The sequence below is a fragment of the Aedes aegypti genome, unplaced genomic scaffold (genome assembly GCF_002204515.2).
Source record: "Aedes aegypti strain LVP_AGWG unplaced genomic scaffold, AaegL5.0 Primary Assembly AGWG_AaegL5_hic_scaff_1392_PBJ_arrow, whole genome shotgun sequence".
NCBI lineage: Eukaryota > Metazoa > Arthropoda > Insecta > Diptera > Culicidae > Aedes > Aedes aegypti.
The window spans coordinates 1-21,860 of NW_018734825.1; the positions used below are offsets into that span (position 1 = coordinate 1).

General features: G+C 37.8%; 1 protein-coding gene across 1 annotated transcript; it reads left to right on the forward strand.

Annotated features, from left to right (window-relative positions):
* The first annotated feature begins 4,532 nt into the window (after positions 1-4,532).
* LOC110680439 (ribonucleoside-diphosphate reductase large subunit-like) lies at positions 4,533-21,030 on the forward strand. Its single transcript, XM_021856236.1, has 5 exons — positions 4,533-4,636; positions 4,713-4,801; positions 4,947-5,124; positions 16,688-18,306; positions 20,198-21,030. Exons 1-5 carry the CDS (start codon positions 4,597-4,599, stop codon positions 20,804-20,806), a joined length of 2,535 nt encoding a protein of 844 aa, XP_021711928.1. The 5' UTR covers positions 4,533-4,596; the 3' UTR covers positions 20,807-21,030.
* Positions 21,031-21,860: the final 830 nt, after the last annotated feature.

Genomic DNA, 21,860 nt, shown 5'->3' on the forward strand with positions numbered 1-21,860 from the left:
GTCAAAAGTATAATGCCAAACTTGTCAAATCTAGAATATTTCTAGTCATAAATACTACAACTCTGGTTAAATAAACAGAATATATTTTCTTGTGTAGTGATATTGACTATGCTTTGGTAGAGTTAACATTAGAGTGGTTCAAAAAATCGTTTTTGCTCCACACCGCTCATTCGATTCTAGATCAAATTCTGAGTGTCCTCCCAAAATTTGAGCTCATTTGGATGAAAACTGAGACTGCACAAGCCATTCCTAGTTTATATAGGAATTACTATGGGAAAAGCAAGCAATTCATTCAATCGGTCATAGTGTTTTCCTATGTGCTCTTGGGGATTAGAGCTACGTTGATACTGTGAGATACATTCATCAGCTACAACTTTGCCGAAGACCGTTTTGAAATCGGACGCCCCGGTAATTAGTTATTAATTTTTGAATGAGTTGTAAAACTTTGGCTATAATTATTGGGCTGTTCTGCAGGCATCACTGGATATATGCAGTAAAACATAGTAGCCATGATTTGTGCGTGCTATCTTTCGCGCCAAGTGCAGCAATGTTGCCTGTTCAGAAGTTAAATGAGCACTGCCGAAGAATTTGTGACTGGATATAAATCAATAACTAATTACTGAGGCGTCCGATTTAAAACGGTCTTCGGCAAAGTTGTAGCTGATGAATGTATCTCACAGTATCAACGTAGCTCTAATCCCCAAGAGCACATGGGAAAACACTATGACCGATTGAATGAATTGCTTGCTTTTCCCATAGTAATTCCTATATAAACTTTGAAGGGCTTGTGCAGTCTCAATTTTCATCCAAATGAGCTCAAATTTTGGGAGGACAACCAGAATTTGATATAGAATCGAATGAGCGGTGTGGAGCAAAAACGATTTTTTGAACCACTCTAGTTAACATATTAATGTAGTCGGTAGAAAATCGTTGGTGCAGTTCTTAATTTTACCATGGATTCAGTAGTTTCTACTCGTTGCAGAACTCGATTTTTACAGCACCTGTAAAAACCATCATTCTGCAACTTGTTCCGTAAACTACCATTACGATAATTACGACTATTATTATTATTACGACGAGTGCTGTAAAAATCGAGTTCTGCAACGAGTTACGTACCGTGCACCCCCGCTAGTTTGAACGGTACCTCATGCAAACCATCGGGGTTCATTTTTAATTTGAACTCCTAGTCACCCTACAAACAACAGAAAATCGTACTTCTGATTACCCTTTTGGCTGTTTTGTTTTGATTCTGCGTTCCGTTTCACAGCGTTCCATTTCACTTTACTCTGTTCCAGGAGCTAAATGACGTTTGAACCATTTTTAATCTGAACGATGTGCAAATTAGCGGGGTACAAATTAAAAAGTGTTCAGATTAAATGTGGTCAAACCAACGGGGGTACCGGGTACCAGTGCTGTAATGATTCATTACGCAGCGCTTTCTCATTACGCAACTGTTTCGAGTTACGCAATGAATCATTACAGAACAATTTTTCAGAAATTTTAAAATGATGGTGAATGCATTCCGATATAATTCCTGATATCCTCAAGTGGTCTTCCACGAAATTGCAAAAAATGTTGTACCGGGTACCCCCGTTGGTTTGACTACATTTAATCTGAACACTTTTTAATCTGTACCCCGCTAATTTGCACATCGTTCAGATTAAAAATGGTTCAAACGTCATTTAGCTCATGGAACGGAGTAAAGTGGAATGGAACGCTGTGGAACGGATCGCAGAATCAAAACAAAACAGTGAAAGAGGTAACCAGAAATACGTTTCTAGGGTGACTAGATGTTCAAATTAAAAATGAACCCCGATGGTTTGCATGAGGTACTGTTCGAATTAACGGGGGTGTACGGTATTACCTAAGATCCAAAAGTATAAGTTGTTGATATCCACTCCTAGCTACTCTAAAACTGATTATATTTTTGAAACTTGTGCAATATTCGCAGTAATATTTCAGCAAAAAACATGGGAATAATAAAAAAAATTTCCAAATGTACTCTACCACATCTGAACAACACAACGCAGAACTTAAGCAATCATCTAGTTCATTAAAAAATTGCAAAAAATGTTGTACCGGGTACCCCCGTTGGTTTGACCACATTTAATCTGAACACTTTTTAATTTGTACCCCGCTAATTTGCACATCGTTCAGATTAAAAATGGTTCAAACGTCATAGAGCTCATGGAACGGAGTAAAGTGGAATGGAACGCTGTGGAACGGAACGCAGAATCAAAACAAAACAGTGAAAGAGGTAGCCAGAAGCACTTTTGTAGGGTGACTAGATGTTCAAATTATAAATGAACCCCGATGGTTTGCATGAGGTATCGTTCAAATTAACGGGGGTGTACGGTATTTATTTTTTTGTTAGGTGTACGAATATGGAATTGGGTCAATTATAGACACGAACTCAATACTTTTCCATCATTCCAAAGATTAAAGCAGATGAAAACAGTTTGTCATTGCCTAACAATAGATGACACCTATGACCTTTGAGCACAGACAAACAGACGTCACACTCTCATCTTTGTCCATCGACCACCTTTTTAACGGTCGATTCAAAAATATGGTAGGTGGCCAATCCACCACCCGCAGCGCTCGCATCGTTTTTGTTCGCGTTTGACGTTTACACACTACCGCCATCTGTTGGCCCGTCGGCCAAATACACTAATTTTAGCATTGGGCGTACATGTCCTCGTGACTATGATTTCGATCGAGATTTGTTCTAAGTGTTACGTCTGTTTGTCTGTGCTTTGAGATTGATAAGGTATATCGAAGTCCATGCACCATTTAATAGTTTTACACCAACTTTATATAAAAACAGTGCCCATACGAAAATGAAATTGAGTCACTGTATGTTGTTAACAAAATGTTAATGAAATCTTAAATTTGTTTTACCAAATTAGTATGATAGTGTTGTCTAATAACACAGAACACCTAGATATAAGAAATGAATGTAATGTTTGAAATCTCGCATAATCTGAGATAACGCCCTAAAAGCCATTGGTAACCATGTGTGTAGCTCATTGTTTCTGAGCATTTGAATAGATTTTCATGTTATTTAACAACGCTATAGGGAAGAGAGGATCATTATCTACCTGCCCGTGATGTTGGTTTGGATGCTTATTCTTTCATTTGCTCAGCTACACACGTGGTTACCAATGGCTTTTAGGGCGTTATCTCAGAGTATGCGAGAAATAAATAAATTGAAGAAAAAAAAATCTCTATTTTTTCGAGTGCACTAACGCACCGCGCTCTGATCCAAGATATTTTGAAGAGAGGTACAGCAATCTAAGCAGTCAATGGATGCGGGGTGTTGGAAACAGCGAGGTGAGGAAAATGACAGCAGGCGAGTCGGCGAGCTGGCGTACCTGTCGATGGAATCTTCCCCTCTTGTGGTTGCTATCGTTTCCATTGGATTGTTTATTATTGGTTATGCGAAAAAAATGTTCAAGCTTTTGCAAGTAAGTTATTTTGTAGTTTTATCTAAAAACTAATGGTAATCTTGCAGTTTTCAGAGAACAGTAAAACTCAATTAAATGAAAAGACATGCCACATACTCAGTGTGGAGTTGTATTCTTCCAGGGGAATCGACCAGAAAGAATCGCAAGAGAATTTAATGGAGGATGTTATCCATAGCGTACGGTACACAGCGATGGTCTACGATGAAGAGAGGCTTGTCGAAACTTTATGCTATCTCGTACCACCGACTGATTCTCGAAATCCGAACATGCGACGGATATGAAGTTATTGGCACTACGATATACTAAAGATTGTTTTTTTCAGCAAGGAAAACTGATCGGTGAATACAGGCCACATGTAGCATTGCTTGATCGTTGAAAATGTCGAGTGTGTACTACGCTGACCTGTAACACATACTGCTCAATAAAATGCGATTTAATTTGTATGTTTTTTGGAATGTATTCCGGTTACCTGAATCCATATATTTATTCGTTCACAATTCAATTCTATCGCTGTTGTATTGTGCACAACACTTGTTGAAAAAAAATCCGCTTTTCCTACATAGGAAGCTTGCCTGATAATTCAGATGATGGCAAACCGTGCGACATCTGAAAATCCACCTTTATTCTCAATTTTGTTGTATTTTGTGAATAATATCATGATGCTGAGTATGTACAGGACTGTGGGAATAGAACTGACGTATTTCTGAAACAAAATGATGTCAGTGGAAAAACTTTCCTAGTATTTCATGGCTTGCTGACGTGATCGAGAATAGCAAACCTGCCAGCTGTCATATAGTTTCCCAATATGGCGCAATGCTGTACTTTGACACATCGTACTACCTCCCTTCTAAATACCTGCTCTGATCCGTTTCGCGTCGTTCCATCTGTCAGCGGGTCATTGCTCGGCATGTCAACAGTCAAAAAATTGCGGGAAAACTTGCATCGTTTTTCCTCATTCCTGTCCTGTTCGTTCAAGAGTTGAGACCCGTGTTAAGTTTGCTCGTGGGCCATTCCTGCCGGATTATTACCCAAAAATTTTTAATTTAGTGCTATCCCAGTTCAAGTGTTTTTTGTAACAGCGTGTTCCGGTGTAGTTTGAGGACGTGAACTTTTTGGTTTCACTGCAAAAATGGTTCTCAAATCGAACAAGATGTACGTCTTCAAGCGAGGTAGGTCAAACGATATTTCGATGTTCCGGGTGCTGCCCGGGCGATATTTCATAAGTTGTCCGTTCTTTGTACCTAGATGGACGCAAGGAGGAAGTTCACTTGGACAAAATTACATCCCGTATCCAGAAACTGTGCTATGGGTTGAACATGGACTTCGTCGATCCGGTAAGTGGCATCCATTGTCCTTTCTTTGTTCTTCGTTGAGTACTGTTAGATTAACTAGAATAGTTGATACAGTTTCAAGTGTAGATATACGTATAGTACACGAATTGGGCTTGTAATTAAGAGCTCTTCAATTCAATTTCGACAGGTCGCGATCACCTTGAAGGTAATCAATGGACTCTACTCGGGCGTGACGACTCAGGAACTCGACAATCTGGCCGCGGAAACGGCTGCCACCATGACGACAGAGCATGCGGATTATGCCATCCTGGCAGCCCGTTTAGCCGTGTCCAATTTGCACAAGGAAACCAAGAAGCACTTTTCCGGTAAGTACATTTCTTATACTCAAAGGTATATTAAAAGGCAGAACCGTTTATAGGACTGCCTGAATAGCCATATAAGAAATTGGGTGCAATCTTGCGTACAAGTGCCATGTGTTGCTTATGGAGCAGTTAGGTATTCAGGAATTTTCATGTTATGGCTACCGTTGAATCGAATGTTTCTGAAATTTTATCACCATTATCTTCGGCGTTAGAGTCGCTCGATCGATGTTTATTTATACAGGATGTCGTATTGAATTTGATACTGTACCAACTCGTTCCTTCCGCCCTTTTATTTTCTCTCTTCTCAGCATTCGATCATTGATATGCAGGAATAATTGGAATTACTATGAGAAACGCAATTGGTCATAGTTATTGGCCAGGCCTGCCCAATCTTTTTGAACCGCGAGCCACATTTCAGTAATAATAATACACGGTGGGCCATAACATATCCAATTTTTATTAATCAAAAATTCTTTTGGGGAAAACAAGATAATTGTTTTTGAGTATCATACTAAGGATTTAGTAAGAATTTCACTTAGCATTCTAAAACGATCGTGCGAAGTTATTGTGTTCAAAATTATGTCGCTAAAAATTCTGATCCTCAATAAAATTAAGTTTAGAATGAATTATAAATTAATTAAGTTAGAATCATGTTAAAGATATTTTAAGAATTCTACTAAGAATTTTGTCAAAATTCCGCCCATAATCATTTAAAAATCATGCCTAGGGTTGTGAAGAAATACAGCTTGACATTTGGAAAAAGTCCAACAAAGGTTATAGCACAGACAAACAGACGTAACAGCTAGAACAATTATCAATTTATAACATAGTCACGTGAACATTAACGACCAATGCTAAAAATACTACATTTGGCCAACCGCGGCCAAACTAGGTGGCGGTAGTGGGCAAACGTCAAACTCGAACAAAAGTGATGCGAACGCCACAAGTGGCCAGTCGGCCAACTATCAAATATTAGAATTGGGCACTATTCTGCTGTGCGATGGAAAATAATTAAAGTGTTACGTCTGTTTGTCTGTGGTATAGCCTCAAAATATCCATTCTAAAAACCTGTAATGGAATCTGAGAGATATTTGTCCAGGATTGTACATGAATCCTGTTCAGAGTTAGATAAAAAATCCACACAGAATTATGCGGAAACACTGCCCAGTATTTTATAAAAAATTGGTTCAGAAGATTCTGAAAAAAATCTGCCAATGTTTTGGTGAGAATTTCGTGGGTTTTCTGTAATTTATTGTACAGGATTTTGCAAGAATCATGCCTTTGCGGTGATATTTAGCTTGGTCGAAGTTCAGTCTCTCATCAAATATTAAATTATACTAAATTATTCTTCTATTATACTATTATTGTTATACTAAATTATTTAGTCTCTCTTATTAAATATTTAAGAAATTCGTGACATGGTGTTGTTGAAATTTTCATTAAATTATTGTAATTATTAAAAAGTATGATTTATCATTATGAACCTCAAATTGATATTCACAAGCTATATTTATGCGGAGAATAATTTAAACGCTTTTTAATAACTTAAAAGAAGAGTTCTGCCAAATATACAAGTATTGGCAATGACTAATTAATTACGAGTTGAAAAAGTTGCAACAATGTTGCCCCGTGTGTATGTCACGACAATTTTTTTTTGAGATTGTATCCCAATCGGAAAAAGTTGGAACAAACGATTGTGAGAGCACTAGGTTTATTGATTGTTTTGATGACAATTTTTTTTACTGATTATTAGCGTAATATGACATTGCACCATTTGAATCATTAATGATATCAAGTAATTTTAGAAAATTCAAAAACCAATTTAATCATCATTTCTCGCATAACTTGTGATCTCGCCCTAAAAGCCATTGGTAACCGAGTGTGTAGATTGTCGTTACCGAGCAAGTTAATGGATTTACACGTTATTCAACAATGCTACGATGAAGAGAAGATCCTCCACTAACTCCAAAAGGTGATAGTTTTCATCCAGGTCCATCAATTTGTTTTGAAACAAGGAGTTACACACTCGGTTACCAATGGCTTTTAGGGCGAGATCTCGAGTTATGCGAGATTTTAGTTGAAATATTAGAGTAAAAATTAATCGAAACTTTCAATAATGATTAGTATTATGCTAATAGCTACTGCTCTCAACATAATCCAAACGTCACGTGAAAAATCACGTACTTCTTGGTCATATATCATTGAAGTTTTGGCAGTCTGTATGGTGTTGAGGAGTGCCGCATGGTATCGCATAGATGCCTATAAATATTTAGCAAGCTTTTTATGTTCTTAAGCCGGATTCGCTGCTGACAAGTAATTTCTTGGCCTATCTTGACGCATTGAAAATTTCTGCAAGGAATCGATCAAGGAAGCGCTTTTTTTATCGCAGTACGCAGTTGAAAAGAGATGTCAGTTCAAACGGGAGTCGCTGCAGAACTGACATTTCTTTTCAACTGTGATAAGAAAAAAACGCTTCCTTGATCGATTTCTTGCAGGAATTTCCCATGCACCAAGATAGGCAAAGAAATTACTTGTCAGCAGCGAATCAGGCTTTAAGGCGAAGTAGGCCGTCATTAGAATTTGTACGCGTCGTTGATGATTGTTGCTAAATCATGTCATAATTTTGAATTAATGAAAATCGATTGGTTTTTTTCATTTTGAAATTGCGAGCCGCAATGTTAACAAGGCTGCCAAAACGAATGACAGGCTACTTAGCCTTAAGCGAAGTATGCTCTTCAACAGGAAAGTAATCGCCTATCTCGATGTGTGGGAAATTTCTTGCAAGAAACGCTCGAGGAAAACATGTTTCTTTGATCGCAGTACGCAGTTGAAAAGAAATGTCAATTCAAATGGAGCTCACTGACGCAGAAATTTTTACTTTTCTCGAGCTGAACAGCATACCTAGCTTTACTCTAAAATCCTGGCTAGAACAAGGTATTGCTGTTTGCGTTTGAGGTGCAAATCCATTCTAACTGGGCTTCAACACAAAGTAACCAAAGGATACATAGCAACCATGATCAATATCACCGCCAACCTAGCAAAGGAAATCAATCTTTGACTTCGCCTTCCTTGTTAAAAATCTTACCTCGTTCGGTGTTTCCGCATTTTAAATTTGCCTTTCGAAAGCACACAGCAATATTCAATGATTATTGGAATTTGATAAGTAAAAAGATGTTCCACAAGGCACTCACACTTGCGAAACGATTGAAGTACTCGCCGTTGTTAAGTGGTTGGAAGACCCTCGCCCGACTTCCGACAGCAGGGCCGGAACGACGGCGGCAGGATCTAGCAGAAGATCTAGCAACAGGACCAGGACGACTGTGAAGAACGCTGACTGGCATTCATGAGATACTCATTGGCGTAAATACGGGGGGCTAGGGGAGTCTGCCCCCCCCCCTCCCCTTAGAAAATTATAACTCTCATGCTAAGTTCGCATCTTGCTTTAGCGATTTTTTTGATCGAATGTGTCAAGCCCCCTCTAGGATTGAGTTCAAGTTACGCTAATGGAGATACTTAAATGTTTTATGTTTTTTGGAAAATTCATCCATGATCCATCCATGATTCACTTTGGCATGGGGGGCTTTTCTCGGTCGAATTGTCTGAAACTTTGCAATAAGAAGCAATTCGATTTGACGCATATTGTGGCCAAATATGAGCTTAAAAAACCCACTGCCAAAGTGAATTAAAAGTGCCAAGGAAAGGATCCGTTGAAACAATTTGGTAATTCAGTATTGCATAAGTTTTTTAGGATTTTATTTTTCAATGAAACAGATTTTACAACAGATCAAAAGTATAGAACCACTAAAACGCCAATATTGGTACGCTTGCCAGTAATTCTAAACTTTTTGAGATGTTACAATTATAAAAACAAGTGTTGCAATATTCAGTGCAGCGATTCTATACTTTTGGCGGGTAGTGTATGCCCATCATCATAATCAGAGCTGTTAAATGTCATGAATATCACGTGACTTTGACAATTGAATATTGCCAATATCATCATTGTCCGTGGAAAAAGTAATCGGAAAATGTTTTTCCCGGTGACCTTTTCCAAATTACTATCGGATGGTAGCGGACTTTGGGGCAAGTGTGCCACCCTTGCTTTTTATAAAATCTACGAAATATATTTTATCTCTGAGCTTAACTATATGTTCCCTTATAGTTCACTATACAATGATCAAAATATGATGAAAGTTGCTCTATTTTTCACGTATTTACATCGACTTTTGTAAAAGCAACCAAATTTGAGTAGATTCTTATAAGATTTCGTTGTTTTCAAACAGCATTGAGCTCTCGCCGAGCGGTGTCACGAACACATGCGCAAATTTGCTGGTTGAAAATACTGCCATTTGATTTTGCTGGGAACAGCTGATCTTTGTTTATATTTTCCACCAGCAATTTTTAAGTAGTGTTGGTGACATGTACCGTGTATGTACACGAGCGCAGAAACCACTATGGTGAAAGGAAATTTATTAACAGATTTTTCTAACGTAAATGCGTAAGTATTGTGGCATTTGAACGAAAAAAGTATTTAGTTTTACATACGAAATCCAGTTTGGTTGAAATCTGTACTTATTGGGGCAAGTGTGCCACCTAAATGGTAAACGGAGATTGTTGGAGTGAAATTTATGAAAATGTAAACATCATTAACAAAATCATAAACATAAACAAAAATGAGGCCTCAGTAGTGGTTTCTGAAGTATAGTCGGGGAATAGCTGACATTTTTGCCCCCAAAGGGATTTTTTCTCAAAATATTTAAAAATAATATGTTTTTCGACGTGTTAAGTACCGTCTTTTCAAATCTACAACAAGATTTTACCATTATTTAGTGCTGATCTAGTGTAATATTTTACATATCCGTCGTAATACAAGGGTAATCCAGCTTTTTACGAGCGCTAATGGCCGCCGCAAGCGAGGCTCTCTTTCTGGTAGGGATCAGTCGGTTTGACGTTTAGCTTGGGTCCGCTCCATATAAAAGGACCCAAGCCAAACGTCAAATCGACTGTTCCCACCCAGAAAGAGAGCCTGCTTGTGGCAGCCATTAGAACTTTTAAAAAGCTGGATACATATATCGTATTGAATGGAGACAAAATTAACCATTTTAGTTATTGGAATTGACTAGTAGAGAGTTCCACATGTGATGAACCTTGTTATAAAGCAGCCCCCTATGACGGTGAACTTAAAAATATTCCTTAAATTATCTATTAGCCTCTGTTTTGTAAGTAGTATTTATAAGAAATAAAAAAAAATCATTAGAAGTAGAATTACATGCGATGTTTATTCGGTGGCCGTCTTGCCCAATATGGGTGGCACACTTGCCCCATAGTGTTGAAAAAATGGTTATTTTGGATAATATTTGAGAAGCCCTAAAACTAATACTTTTTTAAGTTATTTTCTTTTTAAATGGCACAGTGCTTATGAAAAGATGTGAAACTAATACAATAAGGCTAAATTGGAAGGTTTTGTATGTTTCAGACAAAGTTAGAGAACAATTTGCTTAAGGTGGCACACTTGCCCCAAATTCCGCTAATATTTGCTGATACTATCCCATGCGTGTACCAGTATCCGCTCATGCCCTATTTCCGCGTACTAGTGTAAACATTGATGTTTCGTGTTGAAAACCAACATTTTTCGCACGGATATTTTCTAGCAATATTAACAACTTTATATCCGTTTGATAAAATAATTCTTTATATTGAAAACACAAGACCTCATGAGCGGTTATCACTAAGATCAGTAGGTATTTTTGTGTGTTCCAATAACCGCTCATGCAAAAAATTAAACAAAATTTTGAAGAAGTGTCGCTTTTAGTATACAGCCTTCTTTATTGCGGTAGTAGCTAAGGTTTGACCATAAACAATATCAGGATGAACAACGAAATTCTAAATAATGATTTTTTTAGTAAGTTCGTTATAAAATCTACTTACTGTGAGCGGAAAAAGGAACACCTAGATGCAATAACAAATGCAATTATTTTTTTTTATGAAAGTTTTTGAAACTCTTTTTATTTTGCTGCTGATTACCTATACTTGGAGCTACATTGTGACATAAAAATAGTATTGATCGACATAATAGCTATTTTATAATAAACATTTGAACACATAACTTCCCTTAAATGAGCGGAATCTGGTGCATTGATGGTATTTCCCATGGAAAGGTGCTATAATCATTTATTTTTTTCCAAATGTTTGACATTTTACAGCACTGATTATAATAATCGAGTCTGTGAGTTTCAAAATAACCCAACTTTGTGGTTTGTTGTTAAAAATCTACTTGTGAAAATCCAGCATTTCTAACTGATTCTGTTCTGGATGAACCACTGCGACCTTTGTTCTTTTGTGGTATACCTACCCGTGTCATTTATTTAGTGCTACTATTGAGAAATAATAAAGTAGTCAAGTAGTTAGCAGTCGTTTTATACAATTATTATTCTTTACCACCTTTAAAATCTCTTAGAACCTATTTAGAAAATGAAACCGCTATTTATACCTTCTAAAAAATAGTTTGCCGCCATTAAACTCTCAGAAGCGTAGGGTAATTTGCCCATTATTGCGGTATTCCCTAATATTGCGGTATAAGAATTAAACGCTCATTGTTAATCGAAAGCTCTATGTACCATGGATATTATTGATGATGATGAAAGATTATTGTATTTCCTAGCCGTACCAGATAAATGCTTTGAAAATTAAACGATTTTGATCGTTGGAAGAACAGTTTTATATGATGCATCAAGAAAAGCCTATATTTTTAACCAGTCTCTCAATCTACGGACGGGTTTTCATAAGCGTGAGCTTTTAAGTTTAGAACCAAACCAATTATATGCAGCGGGTATATCAGTTCAGTATGGATGTAGTTACGTGATAGATATTGAATTTTAAATAAAAGTTTTATATTTTTGAGAAAAAGCATATACCGCAATAATAGGAAAATGAAAATAGCTTTTTGCCTATTATTACAAGGCTGGTAGCGAGTCACTTTTTAGTGACTTGGTCACTATTTTGAGCCCAGTCACTTTAAAGTCTCTTTTTTGAAGCCATTTCACTTTTTTCGTCAAAAAGTCACTTTTTACCACTATTTTGAGCTTAATTTTCGGGGAAAATTATGAATCGGCCTTTTTAATTTAGGCTAAGTTTTAAGTTAGCAGGGTGTCTATTACCTGGTAAAACCTGGAAAACCTGGAATTATCAGGGAATTTTATTCAACCTGGAATTATCAGTGGATTTTGACTATACGCAGGGAAATTACTTCGAGCCAGTAATTATTATGGCAGAATATATCCTTTTTGTAACACAACATTTCTTCAATCAAAAAAAATTTCGGCTGCGCCGCTATTACGACACTACTTAAGATATTCAGTCAATAAATTAATAGTTATTTTTATTATTCCGAATAAGACTTGTTTAAATAAGGAAGTAGGACATAGAATTGCTGAAATGGAAAAGACAAGTACGATTCCCAGTTCCATATAAAATAAATAATTTATTAGGAAAAGATTAAAGCTTACAACAGGTACGAAAAATAGTATATTTTCAGGAAAGCAGATCTTTTTTTAAGGCTTGGATACTATTTCAATGCATATCTCTAAAAAGTGTTTAATTTTAGTTATGGTCTCCCTCTAAAGACATAATAATCAATATGGTATCTAGAGCCACTTTTTGCCTTAACCTTGTCTTTCCCTACTCCAGAGCTCCATTATTTTTTGACGAACTTGAAGCAAACCGAACCAGAGGAATACTATGCATTAGTTACTACATTATGATTCTATACTTATCAAATTGATCCATAAGTCAACTAACTTTTTGAATTGTAAAACTATTGGTAAGCAATCAATTTACTATTGCAAAACAACCAAAAAATTTTAAACTGGTTTCGAAAAAATAGACTCTGAAACATTGTTTATTGATTTACTTTTTATGAAAACGCTTTTTCATAAACAAACTATCGATTAAAGTCGTCGAAAGAGATGGTTAATCTGCTTGCAGTGAATTCTGGTGCAACATTCTAGAAGCTCCAGAGAAGCCGTCAGAGATTATTACGTAACTATTTATCCAGAGATTCCTTCTGGAATAAGTTCAAGAACTCCACCAGGAATGCCACCAGCAATTTTTCAATAGAAGCTTAGAGGAATTTCTTCTGACTTTGGTACTAAACTTTTTAGAGCATTCCTACGCTACCTCCAGTAATTTGCACAGAGATTACTCTGAAGAAAAAATCTCAGTATTTCCTCCAGATGTCTTTCCACTGATTCTTTCAAAGATTTCCCCAAGCGTTACTTCTGGGTTTCTTCCAGCAGGTCCTACAAAAGTTCTTCCCCAAAGGTTTATTGCAGAGTTTTCGAAAAAAAAATCGACATTTTTACAAGAAACCCTACAATAATTCCTACGCCTTCAATTATTTAATCCAGGCATTTTTATAAGAATTCTCTCAAAAATTCATCCACAATAACTCTCCTGAATTCCTCAGAATTGGATAAAATCTTTTCCAAGAATCCCTCGATGAATTGCATCTGGGATTCATTAATAATTTCCTCTAGAAATTTCTCCAGCATTTTTTTTATTATCATAGCAATTTATCAAGAAATATATTCTTCAAGAATCCAAGAGATCTTTGAGAGATCCTCGTAGGTGGTCATCATTATTACTCACACAAGTTTCATTAGAAATTGCTCTAGGATTTTTTAAGAAATTCCTCGCGGATTTTTCAAAATTTTTCACAAAGAAATATATTTTTTTCTTGACATTTCCTTGTCTTCCCGACCAGTGGATTACAAGAGGGTTGTAACAGATTTTGTTGTTCAGTTAGCGCATTTTCTCTTACAAAATATGCTATAATTTTGGCGGGTTAGTAGTTAAAATAACAAAAACATATAACACAATTCCTTCCACACTAAACAAAATTGATGCAAAATCTGTTATAATTTAAGCAAAAATATTACACATTATGTTTAAATCAAACAAAAATATAACTAATTTTGTTATATTCCATTACTGAATTATAACAAAATTTGTTATTTTCTTTCCTATCATTTTTTATAACAAATTGTGGAATACCATCAGTGCACCAGTATCCGCTCATGTTCCAGTAGCCCGCTCACACCGAAAAAAGATAATTTCAAATAAAGTAAATTTGAAAACTTTAGCCACTAGACGATTCAAATCGACAAATTGAATCATACTGTGGACAATCTTTCGCGTATTTACTCAAATTATCTCACTTTTTAAACTCGTGAGCGGGCTACTAGAACATGAGCGGATACTGGTACGTTGACGGTAATTTAGTTTTAAAATAAATCAAATTTGAAACAGCTTTTGTTATTATAACTGATTATGTTTTAATTGTGTTATAATTTCCTCCATCAACTTAAAGTGCTTCTAACAAACATTGAACAAAATTTGTTAGTTGTAACAAATCTTGATATAATTTGGATATAATTTTGTATAAAAAAGAAAACAGATTGAATTCATGAAGGTATTTAAACGATTCTTCGAAGAATTACATAAAAAGTTCGTAAAAATTACAAAACAGACTCATGAAGAGGTCTTCGGAGTAATAAGAAATTTACGGCAAAACGAGCAGTTACTTGTCGTAATTTCACGAGGAAGTCTTAGAATGTGAATTCGACCACACGTACCTCCCATTAAACTTACTGATGGAAAATTTCATTGTCACTCAGGCTTATATCAACCATTTGCTCTTCCTTAGTCGACGTTTAAAGGACGCGGTTTTAGGCAGTATTACAATCAATTTCGATATTCTATCATCATTTTTTATTTGAAATATTGATTAATGCATAAAAATATTGACCTTATGAGGTAGAAGAGCTGGAGTTTAAATGAAAATGTGAAATGAAAAAATTTCTAATTTTACAAATTTTCCAAATTCTTATTAAAATTTACAAAATAACATACTTTGGTAATATTAAAGACATAAAATTTTGAAAAGATTGAAAATCTGCTAAAAAGGATTTTGTACGTAAATATTAACTATGAAGTTTAAAACAAATGTAGGCAATATCTTGTAATTTTGGAAGCACAATAAAAATGAACAGTATACTAGAATTGAAATGAAGTTTCTAACGACTTGATTTTCAAGTCACTATTAGTCACTTTTTCGAGATTCGAAAGTCACTTTTTTGTCACTTTTTTCTCAAATCTGGTCACTAAAATAACTTTTTTCGGTATCAATTTTTGCTACCAGCCCTGATTATTACGGTATCTGTAAATCACATTCAAAAATTCTATATTTCAATAGTCATTTTAAATGTAATTGCTGGAAACATTAATTATATTATTAGGATACATTTATTTAGTCAAACAAAAGATTTATGTTTATCTTTACCCTGTAGTTGCTCTTATTTACAAATATATTGCAAATAAACACAATGTTCTGCCTTAAAATCGCGTGAACTGATTGAAAATCGGAACACATGCCAAATTTGCGTTGAAAAACTAAGATATAAGATGATCGCAAGGAAACAATCTTTCAAAACTGCATTGAATTGGTGAAAACTAGTGAAAAATATGTTTTTAAACATCAAAGTTGTGGTGGTACTTAAGTCAAAAAAATAATTTCTTATATAGTGACTAGTGGTCTCAAATGGAAGAACCTTGTCTATTTTCATTAACATTGTCCAGCTACGACGGAAATGGAAACGAAACCGGCAGACAATCATTCAATTCTGTTGATTTGTTTTCGAATCGTGACATTAAGTAATGAATTAGTTTTTTTTATAGATATGTCCAAAGTTACACAAACTGACAGCACCGTGCAATGTCATTAGCATAGAGGGAGCATATTTTCAATGCTAGAACATTGTGTGGCATTGAATGTATACTGAATGTAATAAAATATATGATTTTTGGTATACCGCAATAATAGGACGGCACTACCGTAATAATAGGACGAAATACCGCAATAATAGGACAGAGGGAGAGCTTCAGATTTATGTTAAAAAAATGTATGTTTGATTCCAAAATTTACTTTTTTACTTCACTATACTCCAGATAAAGGATAGTTTTAGCCCTTCACATTGAAAAATACTACAGTTAACTCTCCCTTACTCGATATTCCGTATCTCGATATCGAGTTAGAGAACCATAGTAAAAGTTGGTTTTCATGGCCAACTCGATGGTCCCTTGGAACGTAGTTGCACTGTTTTTGTGTTCTCTAACTCGATACCTCCCTAACTCGATGGTCCCTTCAATATCGAGTAAGGGAGAGATGACTGTACAATATTTAGGTTTTGTACACTGAAATACGATTTAAATTTCAACACCGTGCTTAAATCCTCTATAATAGGACGGATACCCTACTCATTTTTCAGCTTCGGACTTTATGCTTTTGATCATCTATCGAGCAAACAATACCTAATGTGTATGCATCAGAACATATTGTGTATCCCTAGTAAGAAGTCATATCTAGGTAACGAAAATACATTAATCAAGATCGATTTAGAATTGCACCTATCTGTATTGTTTCAAAAAAAAAAAGTTCATTTCTTCCGATATAATCTTGCATAATTGTCATAAATGCCAATAAAAAAATCAATTTTTTTTCTTGTATTTATAGATGTGATGCATGACCTGTATATGATGGAGAATGAACACCTGAAGAAGCGCACACCGATGATCTCAGAGTTCCACTACAAGGTCATTATGGACCACGCGGACCGGCTGAATTCGGCTATCATTTACGATCGGGACTTTGGCTATAACTATTTCGGCTTCAAGACGCTGGAACGATCGTATTTGCTCAAGATCAAAGGCAAGATCGTGGAACGGCCACAGCACATGTTGATGCGGGTTGCCATTGGAATCCACGGCGAAGATATCGACGCTGCCATTGAGACGTACAATTTGCTGTCGGAGAGATATTTCACTCATGCTTCGCCAACGATGTTTGCGGCGGCCACCTGCCGACCTCAGCTGTCGTCCTGCTTCCTGTTGACCATGAGCGACGACAGCATCGAGGGAATCTACGACACCTTGAAGCAGTGTGCGTTGATTTCGAAATCGGCTGGAGGAATCGGCCTGAATGTTCATTGCATCAGAGCAAAGGGAACCTACATTGCTGGCACGAACGGAATTTCCAACGGTTTGATTCCCATGTTGAGGGTGTACAATAACACTGCCAAGTACGTTGATCAGGGAGGTAACAAGCGGCCAGGTGCCTTTGCCATTTATCTCGAACCGTGGCATGGCGATGTTTTCGAGTTCCTGGATTTAAAGAAGAACACCGGCGCTGAAGATGTCCGAGCCAGGGACATGTTCTACGCGCTTTGGATTCCGGATTTGTTCATGAAGCGAGTGGAGGCTAACGAAGACTGGTGCTTGATGTGCCCTCATGAATGTCCTGGGCTATCCGACACATGGGGTGAGGAGTTTGAAAAACTGTACACATCATACGAAGCGGAAGGACGATACATTCGGAAAGTGAAAGCCCAAGATTTGTGGTTTGCAATCATCGAGTCCCAAGTGGAAACCGGTGTTCCGTACATGCTGTATAAGGATGCTTGCAACAGGAAAAGTAATCAGCAGAACATCGGAACCATCAAGTGCTCAAACCTTTGCACCGAAATTGTTGAATACTCCTCCAAGGATGAAATTGCTGTTTGTAACCTAGCGTCCATCGCATTGAACATGTTCGTGAAACCCGACAAGACATATGATTTCCAAAAACTGAAAGAAGTAGCAAAAATTGCCACTAAGAATCTCAACAAAATCATCGACATTAATTTCTATCCAGTGCCAGAGGCCAAGCGATCCAATATGCGCCACCGCCCGATCGGAATCGGTGTCCAGGGAATGGCCGATGCCTTCATTTTGATGCGTTATCCTTACGACAGCGAAGAAGCTCAAAAACTGAATCAGCAAATCTTCGAAACTATCTACTATGGTGCCTTAGAAGCAAGCTGTGAATTGGCCGAAAAGGAGGGTACCTACGAAACCTATCCGGGATGTCCGGTGAGCAAGGGAGTTCTGCAGTACGATATGTGGAACAAAGAGCCAACAGACATGTGGGATTGGGCTGCCTTGAAGGAAAAGATCGCCAAGCATGGCGTTCGCAATTCCCTGCTTCTGGCTCCGATGCCCACGGCTTCGACGGCGCAAATTCTTGGAAACAACGAATCATTCGAACCGTACACTTCCAACGTTTACAACCGACGAGTGCTGTCCGGAGAATTCCAGGTAAAGTGTAACAGAATCACAGGGCTGGAAGCAGGTCTCTATTTTTGTGATTTGGTCTCTATTTTAATGCAAGCCTCTAAAAAGTCTCTATTTTTAACGGAATGTTTCTAAAGTCTTCATTTTAACCAAAATGGTCTATAAAGTCACTTCTTCTCTTCTGCTAGCAGTGAATTAGCATTGGGCTAGTTCGTTAGAAACATCGAATTTATTGGAACCCCTCTTATCGTGACAACATGTCTACTTGATGGTTTCAGATAAAAAGCTTTTGGTTTATGTGGGAATATTACAAGCTGCAGTTTGGAAGCATTACGGGAAATCTTCCATTTTTGCAAGTATGAAGAAAAATATCCAAACTTTTTTGCAATCTACTACAAATGACAAGCAGGCTTCGTCCTTTGGCGGAGAGGCCTGTGCTATCAGCAAACAAAATTTTTTTACATCCCTGATGTAACTCAGGTAAGTCAGATGTAAAAATATTGTATAATATTGGTCCCAAAATGCTGCCTTGAGGAACACCAGCTCTTTCAGGAAGTATTTCAGAAATTCTGATAATTAACCTGAAGTGTAACGATAACTATGGATTATTCCAACAATGTATGTTGGAAAATTGAAGTTTTTTTAAAATTTTACAATCAAGCCTTCATGCCAAACACTATCGAAAGCTTTTTCTATGTCTAGAAGAGCAAGACCAGTAGAATAGCCTTCAGATTTGTTGGAACGAATCAAATTTGTTACTGAGGACATTAGACCGTGTTGGAGTGCAGGTACATCACACATCCTGCAGTGGAGATATGTCGATGGGTAAGAATTGTAGAGGTAGTATTTTAAGTGAATGAATTGTAGATATCTTTACCCATACATGAAATAAAAGAGAGGTGCTGACGTGGTAGCAATATCAGTCAGTAGCCTGCGGTGTGGAGCGAATAGCCTTGTTTTGTCGTTTTATTTCAACAGGTTATGGGCCCAGGAACGCCTGGAGGACGCTGAGGCGGCTTCAATGAGGGACCACGAGGAAGCACCTGGACGAGGAGACATGGCCTAGACGATGAGGCAGAATCTCGGTGAGGAGGTAGAGCCTGGACGGAAGGTGGAGTCTGGACGGGAGGTGGCTTGGACGAGGTGCCCAAGAGTTGGAGGCCAAGATGCTGAGAACGAGGCTGAAGGTGTGGATGCTGGCTGATCGGACGACGAGCTTAGAAGAGCTGGAGGAACTCGAGAGTCAGGAGGAGCTCGTAGGATGGCGCGGTTGACCAAGAGGACGATGGTGCAGCTAGCCAGGAGAAGCTCGACTAGGAGGAGTTCAGTAGCTGGAGCTCGGTGCCAGGAGGAGCTTAGTGGACAAGAGAGCTCGGGTGGCAGATGGCGGTTTGAAGGTTGTGTGATGAGGAGGAGTGTTGGAGTGCAGGTACATCACACATCCTGCAGTGGAGATATGTCGATGGGTAAGAATTGTAGAGGTAGTATTTTAAGTGAATGAATTGTAGAGATCTTTACCCAGACATGAAATAAAAGAGAGGAGCTGGCTGGTAGCGATATCAGTCAGTAGCCTGCGGTGTGGAGCGAATAGCCTTGTTGTGTTGTAGTCGTTTTTATTTCAACAGACCGTCCATGTTGGAAATCAGAACTGTTCATTGGCAAAAAAATATGATTTTCGTTGATATGGAGCATCATTCTGTTCAAAATGACCTTTTCGCTGGAAGCTTCTCTAAATAAAATTTCCGGTTATAAAATGTTCTTGTTACGTTTTTTTTCTTTTGCCTATTTGGTTTCTATTTGGTCTCTTTTTAGGCAAAAGGTCTTTAAAGTTCCTATTTTCAAGACACTAATTTGCTATCAGTCCTGTAATCATATAATCTTCGAATCATGTATTTATCACAATTTCCAATTCTAGATTGTCAACCATCACCTGCTAAAGGATCTCACCGAGCTGGATTTGTGGGATGACGACATGAAAAACCGAATTATTGCAAACAACGGATCAATCCAGAACATCGAAGAAATCCCGCAGCACATCCGCGATCTATACAAAACCGTGTGGGAAATCTCCGTCAAGAGTTGCATCAAGATGGCAGCCGATCGTGGTGCTTTCATCGATCAGTCGCAATCGTTCAACATTCACGTGGCTGAGCCCAACTACGGCAAACTTACCTCGATTCACTTCTACGGGTGGAAAATGGGACTGAAGACCGGAATGTATTACCTGCGAACAAAACCCGCGGTCAATGCTATCCAGTTCACTGTGGACAAGACTCGATTGAATCAGTCAAATCGTATCAATAACAGCGACACCGTTAACGGATCACCATCGAAGATGAATGGCGCTACGAGCACCCCGAGCAAGATGAACGGCACAGCCACTAGCAGTGCATCTCCGGTCAAGGCATCATCGGACAACTCTCAACAGCAGTTGAATGGGTCCCATGCCGAGCGTAACCGAAGGATGGCCGAGATGGTTTGCTCGCTGGAAAATAAGGAAGACTGCATGATGTGCGGATCGTAATCTGGGACGCGCATGAAATGAAGTGTGGCTAAATGATGCTTACTTAATGTATAGACTCTAGTGAGGTTCACCGTAAAAAATCATTTTTGGACATTTCATTTTGATCATCTAACTTCTATTTTATTAAAGTAATTTGAATGTACCTATTTCACTGTTTTGTAACATTCTTAGGATTAAGTTTTAAATGATAACCTCTAGAATATACCAAAATTACTATGAACACATTTTTATCGGGTTTTAATAATGGTTTTTGCTAAATAACATTTGCCGAAAGTTTTGTTGAAAGAAAATGTATACACTTAAGTGCGTCTCTACTCCCTCCCTTTGGTTATGCAACCTTGCCGCGATGGGAGGGCATAATCCATTTGCCCATATGATGGAAACCAAAGGCGTAAACTGTAGTGGTGGTTAAGTGTTCTTGTTTCTTCTCCGTTGAATTTGCTCGTCCAATACCAAGGACGACTTGGGTAGTTTTCGAAAATATCGAAAAACTTTTTTCCTTTTCTCGCTTCCAAAGTGACTTGTCGGTACCACTCATTGGTCGCGGTCGCTAGTTGCTGTTTGTATATCCTGGTTATGTCCTTCCATAGTAGTTTATTGACCATTATTGCGTTGCTGTTCAGGCCCTGCTTTGCCAGTTGGTCTGCTTGTTCATTCCCTTGCAGTCCAACATGGCCCGGTATCCACTGTAAAACGGTTCCAGTCGCTTGCAAATCCGAACATATCGCTCCTGTGAGTTCGTCCCACGTTTTCGTTTCCTGATGCGTGTTCAGTAGCAGGCGTTGCAGAATTCGCTCTCATTTGAGAATGAAGCACGATCAAAGCAAGCAAAGAAAAACATCCCATCTGTTGCGGTCCACGATCGTCATTGTATCGCAAGGTGTAACAAGTCTGATAAATGGAAGCAGCGAGCGAGAGCCCCAAACGAGAGAGCGATGATAAAATCCATTTTTCTCGTTTGTTTACCGTTGGGGATAGGTGTTTTTCTTTACTGGCACGATAAACAATCCACGAACTTCCAATAACAACAGTATCCCCCAGGCTTGGAGCATGT